Source organism: Pygocentrus nattereri, chromosome 10 (assembly GCF_015220715.1).
Source record: "Pygocentrus nattereri isolate fPygNat1 chromosome 10, fPygNat1.pri, whole genome shotgun sequence".
NCBI lineage: Eukaryota > Metazoa > Chordata > Actinopteri > Characiformes > Serrasalmidae > Pygocentrus > Pygocentrus nattereri.
In genome coordinates, this window is record NC_051220.1 from 9,116,124 (window position 1) to 9,132,454 (window position 16,331).

The window sequence follows — 16,331 nt, forward strand, 5'->3', positions numbered from 1 at the left end:
CTCATTACCCAAAACACAGTGGGAATGAATATAAACCCTTATACCCAAACCTCTCTCTCTCCCTCTCTCTCTCGCTCTCTGTCTGCTCTGTTATTGATTGCTCTTATCTGTCATATTTCAATGGAGATTACTGCCTGAGCCAGGGGTTGGGGGGTGGGGTTATTGTATCAAATGTAAAATGTAAATGAATGGGTGTGAGTGAGAGCACAAGAGCGAAAGACAGAGAGAAGGGGTCCTTAACCTCTGTTGCCACGGTGGCAGTCACCTGTGACACCATCTTTAACCAAGTTTATCAGCCACACACACACACACACACACACACACACACACACACACACACACACACACACACACACACACACACACACACACACACACACACACACACAGCGCCCCGTCATTCAGAGCAGGAATTAATAGCTTAATTGAGTGGGAGGCCGGAGATTGGCACCTGTTTCTGTACCCCCCCCACCCCTCCCTCTCTCAGTGCTAGCTATTGTTAACACCATAGCATTCATTCCACAGCAGGGCCACAGGGGTTATCAGTCACACAGAGGGAGGGAGAGAAAGAGAGAGAGAGAGAGAGAGAGAGAGAGAGAGAGAGAGAATTGGGGGAGTGCTCTGGAAATGATTTTTCAGGAGGTAGGTGCTGGTATTTGGTATATCCAGAAGGCTTGAGGGGTTTCTGTGTCAGAAAGCATTATTTTCCTTGATCTGTGGGACCAGGAAACGACTAAACATGCAAAATTTGAGGAAAAAAGTTCAGATATCGTTTCTGAAATCACAACATTCAGCTTATACCTGTTTTGTTTGTTTTGTTTTGTTGTTTTATCAAAGTCAAAACTGCAGCCTTTGTTTCTTGAGGTTAATATCAGGTTGGATGATAGAATCACAAAGCTCATTTATAGTAGTGGGGGCTTTTAGGCCTTCAGAAATGGGCTAATGATTTTTGGAAACCAAAAAAGATTTAATTTTGATGTAAAAAAAAAAAAGATGTAATTTCCCCCCAAATATTCATCATAAAATATTCATGTTTATTACTTTTAAGCTCCGCACTACTAATACTCTCATTGGGATTTTTTGAGGAAAAAAAAGTTCTTGAAAAAGCCAATAGAAAATTGTCCAATCAGGATTGTTTTCTCGGTGGTATCTAGGTAGGTACAGTCAAGAAAGTTCTCTCATTGTTCAGGACATATTTAGAAGGTTTTGTTTATTTAGAAGGCGCATAACAATGTGTTTTCTGCTTTCTTTTATTTATGTATGTATAACAATCATTTACTTTAAGTATATTTACTTATTTAATGTATTAGCCTCTTAACCGATGAGAAAACACCCTGTGCATGTTTTGTTTGCTGCATAAACATATGATTATGAAAGCTGAAAACATACAATTCTGAACTAGAAAAACAGCTGTGATTGGCTCAAATACCTGTAAATCATGCAATAATTGGGACGGGGCTACTGATGGAATCAGCCAATCGCGTTTTAATATCCCATGGGACACATTTTGTGAGAGAAAAGTGATCATGAATAAGAGCTGTAGCTCAAAACCTTAAAAACACTCACTGAGCGCTGAGGACCCCCACAGAGCAGGTATTATTTGGGTGGTGGGTCATTCTCAGCACGTGGTGGTGGTGTGTCAGTGTGTGTTGCGCTAGTGCAAGTGAATCAGGCACAGCAATGTTGGTCCACCTTATAGATGTAAAGTCAGAGGTGATAACTCCAACTCCAGCAGCACTGCTGTGTCTGATCCACTTGCACCAGCAAAACACACACTAACACACCACCACAAGAAAAAAAGGCACTTCGGGCCTCATACATACGCACAATCAGCAGCTCTGATTCTGTGTTCAGGTTTAAGGTGACAGTTCAGTTAAAAAAAACAACAGTTTTCCCACTTAACCAAAATACTGTCATTTAAATTTGCTTCTATCGTTTTACACTGCTGTTACAAGGCTAATGTAGCTAAAAAGGAACAGAAGCTTATACGCCACCAATTAGCACTGTGCTAACTGCATGCCTTAATCAACACACTCACTTCAAATTATGTTGAACTGTTCCAATGATTTACCAAGATCTCTGCATAACTAAATGCTTCAGATTTAAACAGACAGTCCTTTAGAGTGGTTTGGTGTGAAATGCTGAGTCAGAGTGTTGTTCACAGTGGTGGTAATAGGAACCAGATGACCACCTTTAAAAGCCCCTTCATAGAAATGTATTACATGAAATGGTGACGAATATGCTGCCTGATAAGACTTTGTTTAAAGATAGTTTTGAGAAGATTTTATCCAGAACCATGCCTTTAAAAAAATCTATTCAAGAGAAAACAGTCCTTAACAAAAAGTATATACATTTTTGTCGTTTTTCATTTTTTGGCATAATTCAGATTCCTTTATTGATCCCAGGGGGAAATTGCAGTTGTTACAGTTGCAGCCATTTATGTAAAAATAAACATAAACATAATTTGAAAATGCCTGTTGCTGTTTATATTGTTAATAAATTTCATGATGAATGGACCAAAGGAAATGGCCTAAAATTACTTGGAAAAAAGGTTCCATTGCCCTACATTGAAAGTAAGGTATGCTTTTCCCTTTTCCTGTAAAGTTACCATTTTGGAGATACGAGGTTTTGTTCCGACAGCAGCGAGATATTATATATATATATACACACACACACACAGCCACCATATACAAATCCATATGTATATCCATATAAAACCTCTAAAGATTTGTGTAGGTTCACTGATGGTTTTTGATAGTCAATAAAATGTCTCTATGTGTGTTGTAGCCATGGGGACCCCTGGTTCCTATCACCACCACTATAAAGAAATCCCTTAATTTATCTACAATTAACCAATCGCATCGCTCTGGACGACTGCATTACATTGAAATTTAGAAAAACTGGTGGAGATGCTGTCTCACGTGCACTCCAGCCACCTGAGTTTGAAGTAACAGACTGATCAGCGAGATTTAAGTCCAGTCTGAAACACTTCTGCAGGAAACACCCCAGCTTTCCCTTTCTCTCTCTCACTCTCTCACTTTCTCCCTCTACGCTTCTCTCAGAGTCGTAACTGGATTACAGCTAAGCTAGACCTAAACCACAACACGCGCGCTCTCCCTCTCTCGCTCTCTTAAATCCACAAAGGGGAAAAAGAAGTGTGCTCCTGGGATTAGAATATGTTTTGACACACCATGTACCTCATCCTTTCTCCACTCTTTCGCCGCTTTTACACGGCCTTCTCTGGAGGAATATCTCTCTCACTCCCTGCGCTGCTCCCTCGCTTGCTCTAAAGAGTAGGATGTTTAGTTTATTCGCAGCATGTTTTTGAATTATGATGGTATCTTACAATTCCCAGGTGATTTTTTTTTCCCCCCTCACTTTCCCTCGCTCACACATGCGCTTTCCATCCGTGTCGGCAGGGGAGCCGCCTTCTGAAAGTGGCAATTAGAGAGCGCTGGGTGGGAGCGGGTGAGATTTAAAACAAAAAAAGTCACCTATGAGGAGGATTACTGACACACACATACACAAACCAACATGCGCACACACACATTAGTGTGTTAATGGGGGAAGTGAGTGAGAGAGGTGGAGGAGTATTTACCTTTTTGTTGTTTTCTTTAATGTCTTGAGGATTCAGAGCCTTGTAGTCACTAGGAGGGGGAGAGAGAGAACAGCAGGAGAGAGAGAGAGAGAGAGAGAGAGAGAGAGAGAGAGAGAGAGAGAGAGAGAGATTGCTTTAAGTATGCGACTCGTGTAATGGTGTTAGAACTGTACCATGTAATTTCACAGCTGTGCAATTGACAAAACTAATAGAGGAGGGACACGCAGCCTTACACTCATCTAACTAAAGCCTTCACACCCCCCCCCCTCTCTGCTCTGTTTGAAAGGGCAGGGGGAGAGGCCGGACCCCTTAGGACAGGCCGCAAACTCTTAATAATCCCCAGGCTTTTTTGTTCGCTGTTATCATGGAACTACTTTACCTGACATATACAAAATAAACACACACAAAAACAAACCACACATGCAAATGACAATCATTTTAATTTGTATAATAGTAAAAAGCAGCAGCTGTAACCATGTAACCAACTGAAAAAAGATGAGTACATTCTGATTTTGTATCATGTTTAAATATATACTCACTCAAGTTAGGCTCCTCCTGTCAGTACAGTACAGAACAACAGTTTTTTATATGGATTATTTTACCACACTGGTTCAAAATCAGAGCTGAAAACACATTTGGGACTTTTAACTGACTTGAGCCCGATCCCATTTCACCCCTCGTCCCTACGACTTAGCCCTACTGCTCTATTCTGTGTGTTCATGTCTAGGGGTAGGGTGTCCCGATTCTTGCTGAGAAAGATGGGTAGGGCGAAGTGTTAGGGCTACATGGCCCTCCAAACAGTGTTATCAGAGGCTGCATAAGCGACCAGACACCCAGAAATGTGAGCCTTTTCACCGTTAAAAAATTACAATAATCATTGTTTCATCTTAGTTTCATGTTGTTTGAATGTATTATGGTCCTTTTCTTCATAACAAGCATAAAAATCGCTAGTAGTATGCTGATGGCATGTTAGGTAGCTCACTAGTTTACCTGTTCTACCTTAAATAATCTAGCAGTACTGACAACTGAAGCGTCAGAATGTAACTGGAGCTCCATTTAAGGTTTAATAAGAAAATTCAAAGAAAAAGCTGGCGAATATCTGACTTCAGCTATATATCACTGAAGAATTGGGGGTGGGTGATAATAAATAATTACCCCTCTTTGAAGGCATATGAGGCCCAAATGTTACTGAAGCCCAGCAGTGAGGAGCTGAACTTTACCCTGCTCTGTCCCCGCAGACTGGCAGGGTCACCCACAGAGCAGCACTAGTAGCTGTTAATGTTAAAGTAATGCTCTTTTTTTTATTTGAGGGTCCCATTTCGTAGAGGATGATTTGACCACTACCCTCTTGTAGCTCACTCGAGAACAAGGGGTAGGAATAAAAATAAAAAATAGGACTGGGCCTTGGATTGTAGTGATCCTTCAGTGCTTTGAGTGACCCTTTTCCCTAATTATGTTCATAGTGATTTTGTCACTAGCAAAACAATCATGACAATCCTGAAAATTACTCAATGTTTCAGTAGTGACTATTTTAACCAGTGTATTATCACTGTCAGAACAAAGCCTAAAAATAACTTTACAGAAGTTTCAATGTCAAGGCAACTGTATTTCAGTTCATTTATTTCAGAGTATGTCTAATGCTCTCTTTTATAAATTCCGACACCCTGTAAGTGGCAGCTGGAAAAAAGGATACAAGCTTTTTCTTCCAACAATGATAAGCTTTGTAAAGTCGAATCAAATTCAGATTCTTTCTTAAGGCTGTTTTATTCTACTGTACTACATTTACTCCCCTCTCAGAGGCAACAAACAGACCTGTTTAGCAGAGTGGAACTATTTTAAAAGTGACCACTTGCAGTCTGAGCTTAACGAAGTATTAAAACACTGTTGGAGCCATTCGAGATATGAAAGTAGTGCATTAAAATTGCAATTTCATAATGTCACCACTGTTGCACCACTATTTTCACCACTTGCAGAAACCTAAAGGCATGGGGTTGTAGTATTATGCAGCATTTTTAAAGCACACTATGTACAGCTGTACTAACAAAACCACAAATATCAAAATGCACTTATAATGACCTTGTGCTAGGTGTTAACCTATAGCATGTGTCAGAGACTGAGAGAGAAGGAGAGAGAATCTGAGGGAGGAGGGAGTGGTGGGCTAGGGTTGGGCATGCTTGTATAAATGTTGTAATTAAGGAGGATTTGAGTCGTGCTGATGAGAGCAGATTCATGAACGCTCGCAAATTCGACAGAGGGATTAGATTCTCCATCTCAAACACACACTGCAGTAGACCACACACACTCGGCATGCCCCTCACAGAGAGGGGCCGTATAGGTGTTTGTGTGATGGAGCAATGTAATCCCTCTGTGATACTGATGAGCGTTTGTGAACATGCTCACCAATGTGTATGTGTGTATAATAACAGTGAAGTGTTGGGTCACGTATGTAATAAACAACAGAAGCTGTAATCATGTCCATAATCCGTTAATAAGGACCCCTGTAAATAAAAGCAGCAAGTAAACAGGTATATGGCTCGTGTGCGAGAGAACGTCTGTAAGGGTCTATTTTTATTCATATTCAGGATAAATATGTCCTCAGTTTGCAGAAAAATGCTCATGACTTTATGAAGTGCTTTTATAAATACCTCCATCTTTTATTTAAAGCGATAAGGCTTTGCTTTTTGATTCCTAAGGATAAGATTAAGGTTAGATCTAGGATTAGGTTTAGAAAATGGTTAATGCATGTCAGAAGAAAACCTTCATTTCTGCTGTTTTTCGGTTTTTGACACAATTTGAAGTGCCTGCTTGTCTATACATTGTGTGTAAATTTCATGATGAATGGACCAAAAGAAATGGCTGAAAATGACTTTGAAAAAAGTCTGGTTCCATTGACTTACATTAAAAGTAAAGCACGTTTTTTTCCTTCTCCTGATTCAATGACGGAACCACATCTAATACTGAATGGCTGTGCTCCAATTCCAAACTTCATCTCGACCACATTTCTTTGACTGATTCCCACAGAAAGCTTTTGGAGCCATCTGCTCAAATTTTTTTTTCTTTCATTGAAACTTTTTTGTCATTGGAAAATTGTGAAAAGGAGAATAGAAGAAACTTTCTTGTTCCTTTAAAATATAAGAGGTAGAACTTTGGGGTAATAAGGCTAGACAAGGGGCTAAAAAGTCTCTCTAGTATGGTGCTCTCCAACCCTGGTTCAAAAAACTACCTTCCTGTAGAACCTAATTTCATTGTGCCACACCTGCTCCGGCTAATCAACCTCTTCCTAAACTCTACAGGAAGGCAGCTCTTCAGGCCATGGTTGGGGGCTCATTAGCCAGAAACAGACAAGATTTTCAACCATCTTCCTGGAGATGACTTTGTATATGGGATCTGATAGAGGCCTCAATCATTTTATGTAATGAACTGTGTATGAGGTTATATCATCATCCTGTACATGACACATAGAACACTGTTCTTAAGAGGGGCCCATTCTGCCCTATAATACATATAATACATATAAATGACTACTTACATATAATACAGGATATAGTTACTTATATATTACATGCAGGGCATGTTGACATGTTTTGACAATTTGAAAATACCACCTATGTTTTATATTGTGTCATTTTATAATGAATGGACCAACAGAAAAGGTCCAATATTACTTGGGGTGGGGGTGGGGGGGGGTGTAACACTTTGCTGTAATATTCTGTTCATAAGGCTATATTGTATATACAGAAGCTTGTCATGACAACTGACATAACCCTACATAAATGTTTATAAATGATTATTCCAATAGGCATAATCTGCTACAAAGGTTACATTTGTCAGTTTGCTCTAAGTTAGCTCAAGTATCTTTTGACAGATGATGCCTTTTGGAATAAGCATTTATTTACATTTATGGATTATGTCAATTGGCATGACAAGCTTACATGTATGAACAGAACTCTACGGTAAAGTGTTATATATAAAATACCTTGCCAGACAATGTGGGAAATTATTATGCAAGTAAAAATGTAACTGAAACCAAAATAGCATAAATGGTCTCTGAAGCCATTTTTTAGATGAAAATGTGTGTGTGTGTGTGTGTGTGTGTGTGTGTAAAGCTCACATAAGGTCCGGTCTGAAGTGGTGCAGCAGGGCACAGAAGGCCAGGCCGTTCCTCCAGGACGTTGTGAAGTTGGTGATTTTCACGCCCCGGTAGTTTTTGGTAACTTCCCTGCACCAAACCAGCAGAGACTGAGAGGCATTCGGCCGTCCACTTAGAATAGGACTGGGCACCGGACTGGGCTAGAGAGAGGGAGGGAAAGAGGGAGAGAGAGGGAGAGAGAGAGAGTAAGAGAGTGTGAGAAAGACAGAGAAAGAGAGAGGGGGAGAGGAGACGGTTAGATGATCACGGTATTATGTGATATTTAAGTTAGCACTAATAAAGTGCAAGACCTCATTCCCTTCATTCATAAAATGGATGGATGGCAGACAGAAAGAAAGAAGCACATTATGTATCAAAGATATTGCTTTTATTGCTAAAAATGAAAAGCGTGGTACGCCTGTCATAGTATATCGGCATAGATGACAGTGCTCTGCACTGGGCTCTGATACAGATACTGACAGATACTGAAACAAATGCCAACAGTTTTGAAAATGGCTTCAGTAATTAAGTGTGAGCTGTTAGGCTGATAGTCAGTTCTCAACTGTAAAATTTCTGTATAAGTACAAAATAACTGGATTGTGTATTGTAATGAGGGGATTTAGGGATGTCCCATTCCTCATGGTTTGGTTGGTTTCTCTTAAGTAGCATCTATTATTACTAGTTTGTATCATTTCTACTGTAATAAACATGTTATCCTACTTTGGATGCACTTTACAGGTTTTATTTCAATCATAATTTACTAGTTTAGAAGGTATCAGTAGAACAGACTCAAACATTTGTTTGATATACATAATATAAATAAATAAATAACTAAATAAACCCATAAATGGGTTATTCTATAGAAACGCCCCCCCCCTTTTAATCTATCCATATGTGTCACAGGTGTTACTGATCGTCATTGGTGTTACACATAAAAAAAGGGAACACCAGAGACAGTAATACCAAAATGCATTTTACAAAATGGCTGCTGAAACATCCATTAAAATATGTAATTTAATCCATTTGTATTCAGTTTTTTCACAATTACCTTAAGAATAAAGTAGGTCACACCAGTGACTTAAACTTCATATGAAATCATGAGGCTAAATGAGAAAATGTCTAATAACTGAAAACACTCATTGGACTTAACAGGCGCTTTTCTTCACAGATCTTCAGAAAACATGTAAAAAGATAATAAAAACATTTCAAGTGATGTCATCAGTGTGATTTATTTCAAAATAAATATTTCTGTTTTGTGGTAACACCAGTGACATGCCTCCTGGGGACCACAACTTTCATTATATATTTGATAATATTTATTTGGCATTTGGTTTTTTTTTATGTCATTTAAATGAAATATTTCATCATCATGTGCAGATTACTGCAGTTACAACTGTAGCTAAAAATGTTTTTTTTACCTCAAAATATGGCCTCACCCTTTACACATGACTCTTCCGTGGTGCTTGAAATTGTACATAACTGATTTAATTTAAATTGATGGATTGATGACAAGAAGGTGTAATTGTTACAATACATTGTTTTATTTTAAAATAAATCATAGCCCTGAAGATTGTGTAACATATATGTAAAGGCTTGGGATGCAAAAATGGACATTTCCATAGAATGACTCATATACATACATACATACATACATACATACATACATAACAACACCACACAATTTATTCTTCTATAACATTCACAGTCTTTGTGCCTCAAACTCCAGAAATACTCCAGAAGTTTTTTGACCAAAGTTTTTAACTGGTAAATTCTCTCTCAATTTTCTTGCATATAAACACAAACACCTGTTCTAGCTCACAGACACAAAAGCATAACTAAGTTGGAGCAATAAGGGAACATGTGCTAGACTCACTGTCTCTCATTTAGATAAATCCTTCTCAATCTCTCGCACTCACGCTGCTCAGTATCTTGACCATCGGATCTGATGTATCTCCTTCCAATTAGCTTTGTAAGCTTAGCTTTGTTAAAAGTGTCCTCTTCAAATCACACACACACACACACACACACACAAACACACACACACACACACACAATGCGAGTTACATGCTCTGGTTAATGAGAGTATGGCTCTAAAGCTGGGTCTGACCATGCCTAATGTAAACATATTATTAATTAACGCTGTGTGTTTGAAGTCTTATCGGGCCGGCGGAGGGGACGGGAATCATGTGGAAAACGGGATTCATAAATCCAACAAAATCCGGAATCAGAGAGACCGGCCGGCACTCTCACTCTCACTCACACACTCACACACACACCCCAGCCTAATCCCGTTAAACAGCCAAACACAGCGTCACGGATCCGGACTGCTCACAATTCATATTCCACAACACGCACATACACACATACACACACACACACACACACACACACACACACACACATTTGTTCTTATACCTCGTCAGGACTTGAGGTTATTCATATGTTATATATAACTATGTAAACATCTATTTGTAATAATAACAGGCCCCATATTAATTACATGTCTGAGCACCTCAATGTATAATAAAATGGCCCATACAGCTGCATGCAAAAGTTTGGGCACCTCTGGTGAAATGATGTTTTGTTAATTTGAAGTGAAGATAAGTGAACACATCCTGCACAGGGAACACTTAAAGAAGGCATCAAAGTGGATCATTTCTGTTTATTTACCCAAGTTTAAAATATTGGGGGGGAAAAAATCACTACATTTAAAATATAAAATGTGCCATAACTTAAACTGTAATTGTGCATTAAAATATGCCAAAGTGTGTTCTCTGTAAGTTATATATATATATATATATATATATGAGACATAGAATACATATGTATAATATACATTCATATTTAGCTTAAATTTTTCAGGTTAAAAAAAAAAACAAATAAATAAATAAAACAAACCTTTTCTAAAAGTTTTTCCTTCTCTTTTTCATACAAAATCAAGAAACCTGAAAATGTGCCCAACACACACACACACACACACACACACACACACACACACACACACACACACACACACAGACACACACACAGACACACACACAGACACAGACACAGACACAGACACAGACACAGACACACACACACACACACACAGCGTGTCGATAATGAAAAATGAAATATTCTGGAACTCGGAGACAAAACTCGTGAATGAGTTTCTCCATCTAAATATGAATCTAACACGGAAACGGAGACGAAGGAACATCCTGAAGGAACAGATTACTCTAACGGCCTTATCTGTGGCCATCTGCGGGTGTGTGTGTGTGTGTGTGTGTGTGAGTGGAGTGACACACTGCTTGGGCCCCTAATGTGGATGCTAAACATTAGGTGGCCTGCACTGTGAGCATGTAGAGCAGAATAAGAACGCCCCCCTTTGGCCAGAACGTGCTACACCAGGCAGTACGGCAGAAGGCCTGGACGCTCAGACACACTCAGAGTCAGAGTGCTGATCTCTCAAAACAGTGCTGCACTCGACTGTTCACTCAGGACGAGAAAGAAAAAACTGATCCCAGATCAGCCCTGGAGGGACAAATTATCCCTAGTCATCATCTTTCATCTTGTCGAGGTCAAAGGGCAGCATGTGTTATTTTTTTTATTTTTTTTAATTCATATTATATAACAATATATTTAAACTGTGAGCAGAACCGAGTATGCAAAGAACAAAAAGCTCACATTCTGATCATACACTCTTAAGAGACGTCAAGACCTCTTTATTAAAAACAATGGTTTTATATAGAACCTTCAACCTTTTTTCTGAATGCTTAAAAGGTTCTTTGCATGGTAAAAAGGTTCATCAGACTAAGGAAGAATGTGCTGTAGATAGTTCTATACAGAACCTTTTTGAAAAGGGTTCTATATTGCACCAAAAAGGGTCTTGCTATTGTTACGATGTCAAGCTTGTACACATTACACTCTTGAAAATGAGTTCTTTAATAAAGTGAATGGTTCTATGTAGATCTATGAACACACAAAGATCCCTTGGCATGATTAAAGGGATCTTTGCATCACAGTTAATTGATGGAGAATGTATAGTTCTATATATTTTTAAAAAGGGTCCTATAGAGCAAAATAAAGGGCTTCTATTGTTACCAACTCAAAATAACAGAACACATTTTGGTGCTACATGAAACCTTTTTTCAAAAAGACTATAGAGAACCATCTATAGCACACACTCTGTTAATCTGAAGAGCCCGCTCAGCATGCAAAGAACCCTTAAATCACACAAACAGTTCTTTGAGTGTTCATGGTTCTATATAGATCTATTTTCATATTAAAGCGCCATTGAAGAACCATGTTTTAAAAGTGTAGCAGAACCATTTCTGGTGCGTTTCAGGTTTAACGTTTTCCTGTAAAGTTTCAATGTTGGAGATGTGAAGTTCTGTTCCGACAGTGATGATATGCTGAGATCTACAGTTAAGTGTGTGTGTGTGTGTGTGTGTGTGTGTGTGTGTGTGTGTGTGTGTGTGTGTGTGTGTGTGTGTGTGTGTGTGTTTGTGTGAGTGTATGTGTCTCCATCTCTCTGAGCCCCTAAGGCCCGTCACTTGACTTTTTCCTTCTGCTCTTCAAAGAGAACCTTAACCTTTTAGACTACCCCACAAACACATGCACCCACACCCACACACACACTCTAAGAGGAATGCTAGTAGGAAGATAACCCCAATCCCACCCCAAACCCCCCCCCGCCAGCCCCCAACAAACAAAATCGTTACAATGCACCACAACAACGACATGAAGACACAAGATTCTTTATCACACTTGTAAACAACTGAATTTACTCCTAAAGCCTGAAAGATTAAAAATATTTAAAATGATTAAACTGCAGTACTGAGTACAAAAATCACGCCACTCCTCCATTTATTTAACTTCCAGTAAAAACAGCCTCAACGACTAAATCTAATCTCAGCTGTGTGAGTGTTCGGTGAGTCACTCTATACCTTTATTACAGCTTCCGTTCTTTTCAGGAGACTCACTTTCAGCTCCTCAAAGAATCTGCAGACACACCTCCAAAGCTCAGTCTTAGAAGCTGGTTGATCATTTTCTGAAGTACATTGAGTGATGTTGAGGTCTGGACTCTGGCGTGGTCAGTCCACTGTTCAGCTTCTTTCTTTGATGTGTCTTCTTCTCTCAGTCAGGTTCTTCTTGAATAGCTACACATCCTTTCAGACCCATAGCGTCGAGTCATCTTCTCACAGTGGAAGGATGGACAGAAACTCCTGGGGATGTTTATAGATCTAAAGCAGCTTGATTTTCTCCTCTCTCTCAAAGTTGAAGTGCTGTTTATCTGATGGGGTCAGTTTTTTTTTTAACACTCATTTTCCTTTGACTTTCTTCTTCCTTATGAAGGTGGATTTAAATCTGATCTCCACAGAAAAGTGTCCTAAAAATCTTTCATTTTTACTACTGAATATTTTAGCTGTTCTTTGTTGTAAGCTTTGTTAAAACATTTACATTTTATGACATTTGGCTGACGCTCTTATCCAGAGTGACTTACAATATGATCATTTTACACAAGTAGGCAAGGTAGGTAAGGTAGTGTTAGGAGTCTTGCCCAAGGACTCTTATTGGCATAGTGTAGAGTGTTCTGGGGGACTGAACCACAGTCTACAGCGTAGAAGGCAGAGGTGTACCAACCAAAAACAAATTGTTGAGCATGAATCGACAATCAACTCATACAACATTCTTGCCTACTCATTATATTTTGACTGCAAAAAAATGAAATAATAGTGACTTTAAATTCTTATTAGCTCTTAAAACAAAGGGGAAAAAAATCTCCAGAAGTCAGTTGTCGCTACCTAGAACCTTTAAGAACAAAATTGTCATTTACACACTGTTGACTTTAGATGATTACTTTAGCTTCCTTCATTTGCATAATAATAAAACACTCAAACTATTCGACATTTCCTGTGCGCAATATAATCAGTACTCCATGTGCAATGTGGCTAAAAAATCCTTAGGATTTTTTTTTTAATATTGTTTTTATTGTTAATTTTGTGAACAGAGTTTATGCGATGATAGAGTTTGCGTTTTTTATGTTGTATTTTTGACCTTTAGTATGATATATATTGTCTAGAATAAGTAACAAACTGTAACTGTGTTAAGTAACTAACAAGGTTAAGTACTTTGTGAACTCTCTTCTTATTACCTCTTTTTCTAGAGTGCCTTGCTCTCCCTTTGCTGCTACATCACTGTGAATTTCCCTGTTGTGGGACTAATAAAGGATTATCTTATTTTATCTTGTGTGTTATTACAACTAATGCAATTAATAGTCATTTTCACTTCAAACTTTGTGCTAATAAAGGTCATAATGGGTAAAGATTAAATGCACAGTGAATAAATCATTCAGAAGAGAAACAAAGAAGAGTTCAATAAACCCCCAATAAAACATTCCTTAAAATAAAGTGTTGCTCTTCTTTCTTTTAGAGTATGCAGTAAGGCAATGTGGCACCCACATAAGTCCAATTAATAAATGTGGCGCGCACACACACACACACACACACACACACAACCTGAGGCTCTCTCCTGGCCCTTTAAGTGATGTTGAAAGTAGCTGTCTAATTCCAGCCCCATAATTACCCGCCATTACAGGCCAGGTGCTATTAAAGCAATTAGGAAACAACAGGCGTTTTAGCAGCGGGGACGGACCTTCAGGCTAGCAGCACCGGCACCAGGGGACAACACACACTCCACGGCAGAAAACAGTGAAAAACAACAGCGTTTAACCCCTCACCTCCTATCCACCACTCAGCTTCGGTAATAACAACACAGTTCAGCCTCATTTAAATGATCTGTGGAGTGAATACTGATGTGTGCAGAGGCGAACAGAGACACTGACAACAGTTCTGGCACAAAAGCCTCTATTCTCCCGCAGTCTGAGGTGTATAAGCAGTTTCTTCTATGTCTTTTTTTTAGATTTTATTCCATTCAAACCTGAGAAAACGGTGTGATGCAAAAGGCACAATAAGACCACACTTCTGCATATTTAATTTAAAGTCAAAACAGCCGTTAAATATTCATTATTCATGTTTAGTGTGAAAACAGGAAACGTATTTATCAAATAATTAAACTAATGTCAACACAGATGTAATATCAGACCTATCAGTGTGTAATTTGTCCACTCTTTAGGTAATCTACAGCAACTCCTCCATCCTTCTAATCAGCTGTTCCCAAACTACACAAACTCACCGCAGCTGCTTCACACACTTCTTTCTCATTTTCCAAAACTGGACTTCAAAAACTGATTAAAGGCTACAGAGAAAATATGTGACTCCTAACAACCACCTGGAAGACCTAGTAGACACCAAAACTGCCCCCATCAGATAAACAGCACTTAAAGCTTTCAGGAAAAAAATCAATCATCCACAGGTGATGTTATCCATTCACACAGGTGATTCTGTCCATTCCATTCTTCCAGCGCTGTGGGTCTGAAAGGATTTGTAGCTGTTCAAGAAGAACCTCACTGAGAAAAGAAGACACATCAAACAAAGAAGCTGAACAACGGACTGACCACCCCAGAGTCCAGACATCAACAGCACTAAATGTGTTTGATTACTTCAGAAAATGATCAACCAGCTTCTAAGACTGAGCTTTCGAAGTGTGTCGGCAGATTCTTTGTGTGTGTGTGTGTGTATATATACACACACACACACACACACACACACACACACACACACACACACGTGCATTGACTAAATGGGGGGTAAATGTATGCAATACATGTCATACATGCAAAACGTATGCCTGTTAAAATAAATGCATGCAGCAAAAGCCTACAAATCTTACGCAACATGCAATAAACTAAATAAAATTTAATTAAGAAAAGGCCTTGCTTTGGATTTTCAGACTTTCAAATCAATTTTAATAAGTGCATCAAAAGGCTCATTCTAAAAAAGACTGAGAGAAAACATATTTTTTCAAACCAAAAAAAACAAAAAAACAACAAAAAAAAAAAAAAACCTTCCTGTGCTGGCAAACACAAACACGGAGGGAAATTTCTCTCAGGAGAAAGAAAGAAAAAAAAACCTCTTATATACATACTTATCAAACGATGCGGTGTCTCGCCCTGAGCAATGGAGGTGAAGGGGGGGGGGGGGGGGGGGTTGGGGGGGGGACGAGGAAAACTTGCCAGTGCCGTGTTCCTGAGCTAGAGGCTAAGATTAGAGTCCCGCCTCCCCTAGCAAACATTATATAGCCTATTATAATAAAAAACCATATTCATCAGCAGCCAATACACAATACCCCCTCTAAATGAGATGCAGCATTTCAACAGGGGCCAAAAATAAAACGAGACGAAAGGAGAAAGTCATTATTCGGGATGCCTCTGTGTCAACAACACACATACACACACACGAGAAGGAGAGAGCAGAAAGAGGAGGAGGGAGGAGTAAATCTCTGCACAAGAAAGGAGGAATAAAGAAAAAAGGAAAGGGCAGCTGCTCAGCTACACACAAACACACATGAGCTAACACGCTAACTCCCAGACAGGTCAAACAGCTCACACTTAAACACTACAGCATACTAACTCACTAACAAATAAACTGTGAAGATAAACTTAATCACTAAAAGTCTTCACTCTTCACAGCACCGTGCAGTGGCCAGTTAAAACGTCCA

General features: G+C 39.1%; 1 protein-coding gene across 5 annotated transcripts in view; it reads right to left on the bottom strand.

Annotated features, from left to right (window-relative positions):
- ehbp1 (EH domain binding protein 1) overlaps nucleotides 1–16,331 on the bottom strand; it is a 245,448-nt gene that overhangs the window by 101,143 nt on the left and 127,974 nt on the right. For all 5 annotated transcript variants that reach the window (XM_017704980.2, XM_017704981.2, XM_017704979.2 and 2 more), the window contains 2 exons: nucleotides 7,710–7,888; nucleotides 3,599–3,647 (listed from right to left, as the gene is read on the bottom strand). In XM_017704980.2, coding sequence (XP_017560469.1) covers nucleotides 3,599–3,647; nucleotides 7,710–7,888 — 228 coding nt within the window. The remainder of the gene's footprint in view (nucleotides 1–3,598; nucleotides 3,648–7,709; nucleotides 7,889–16,331) is intronic.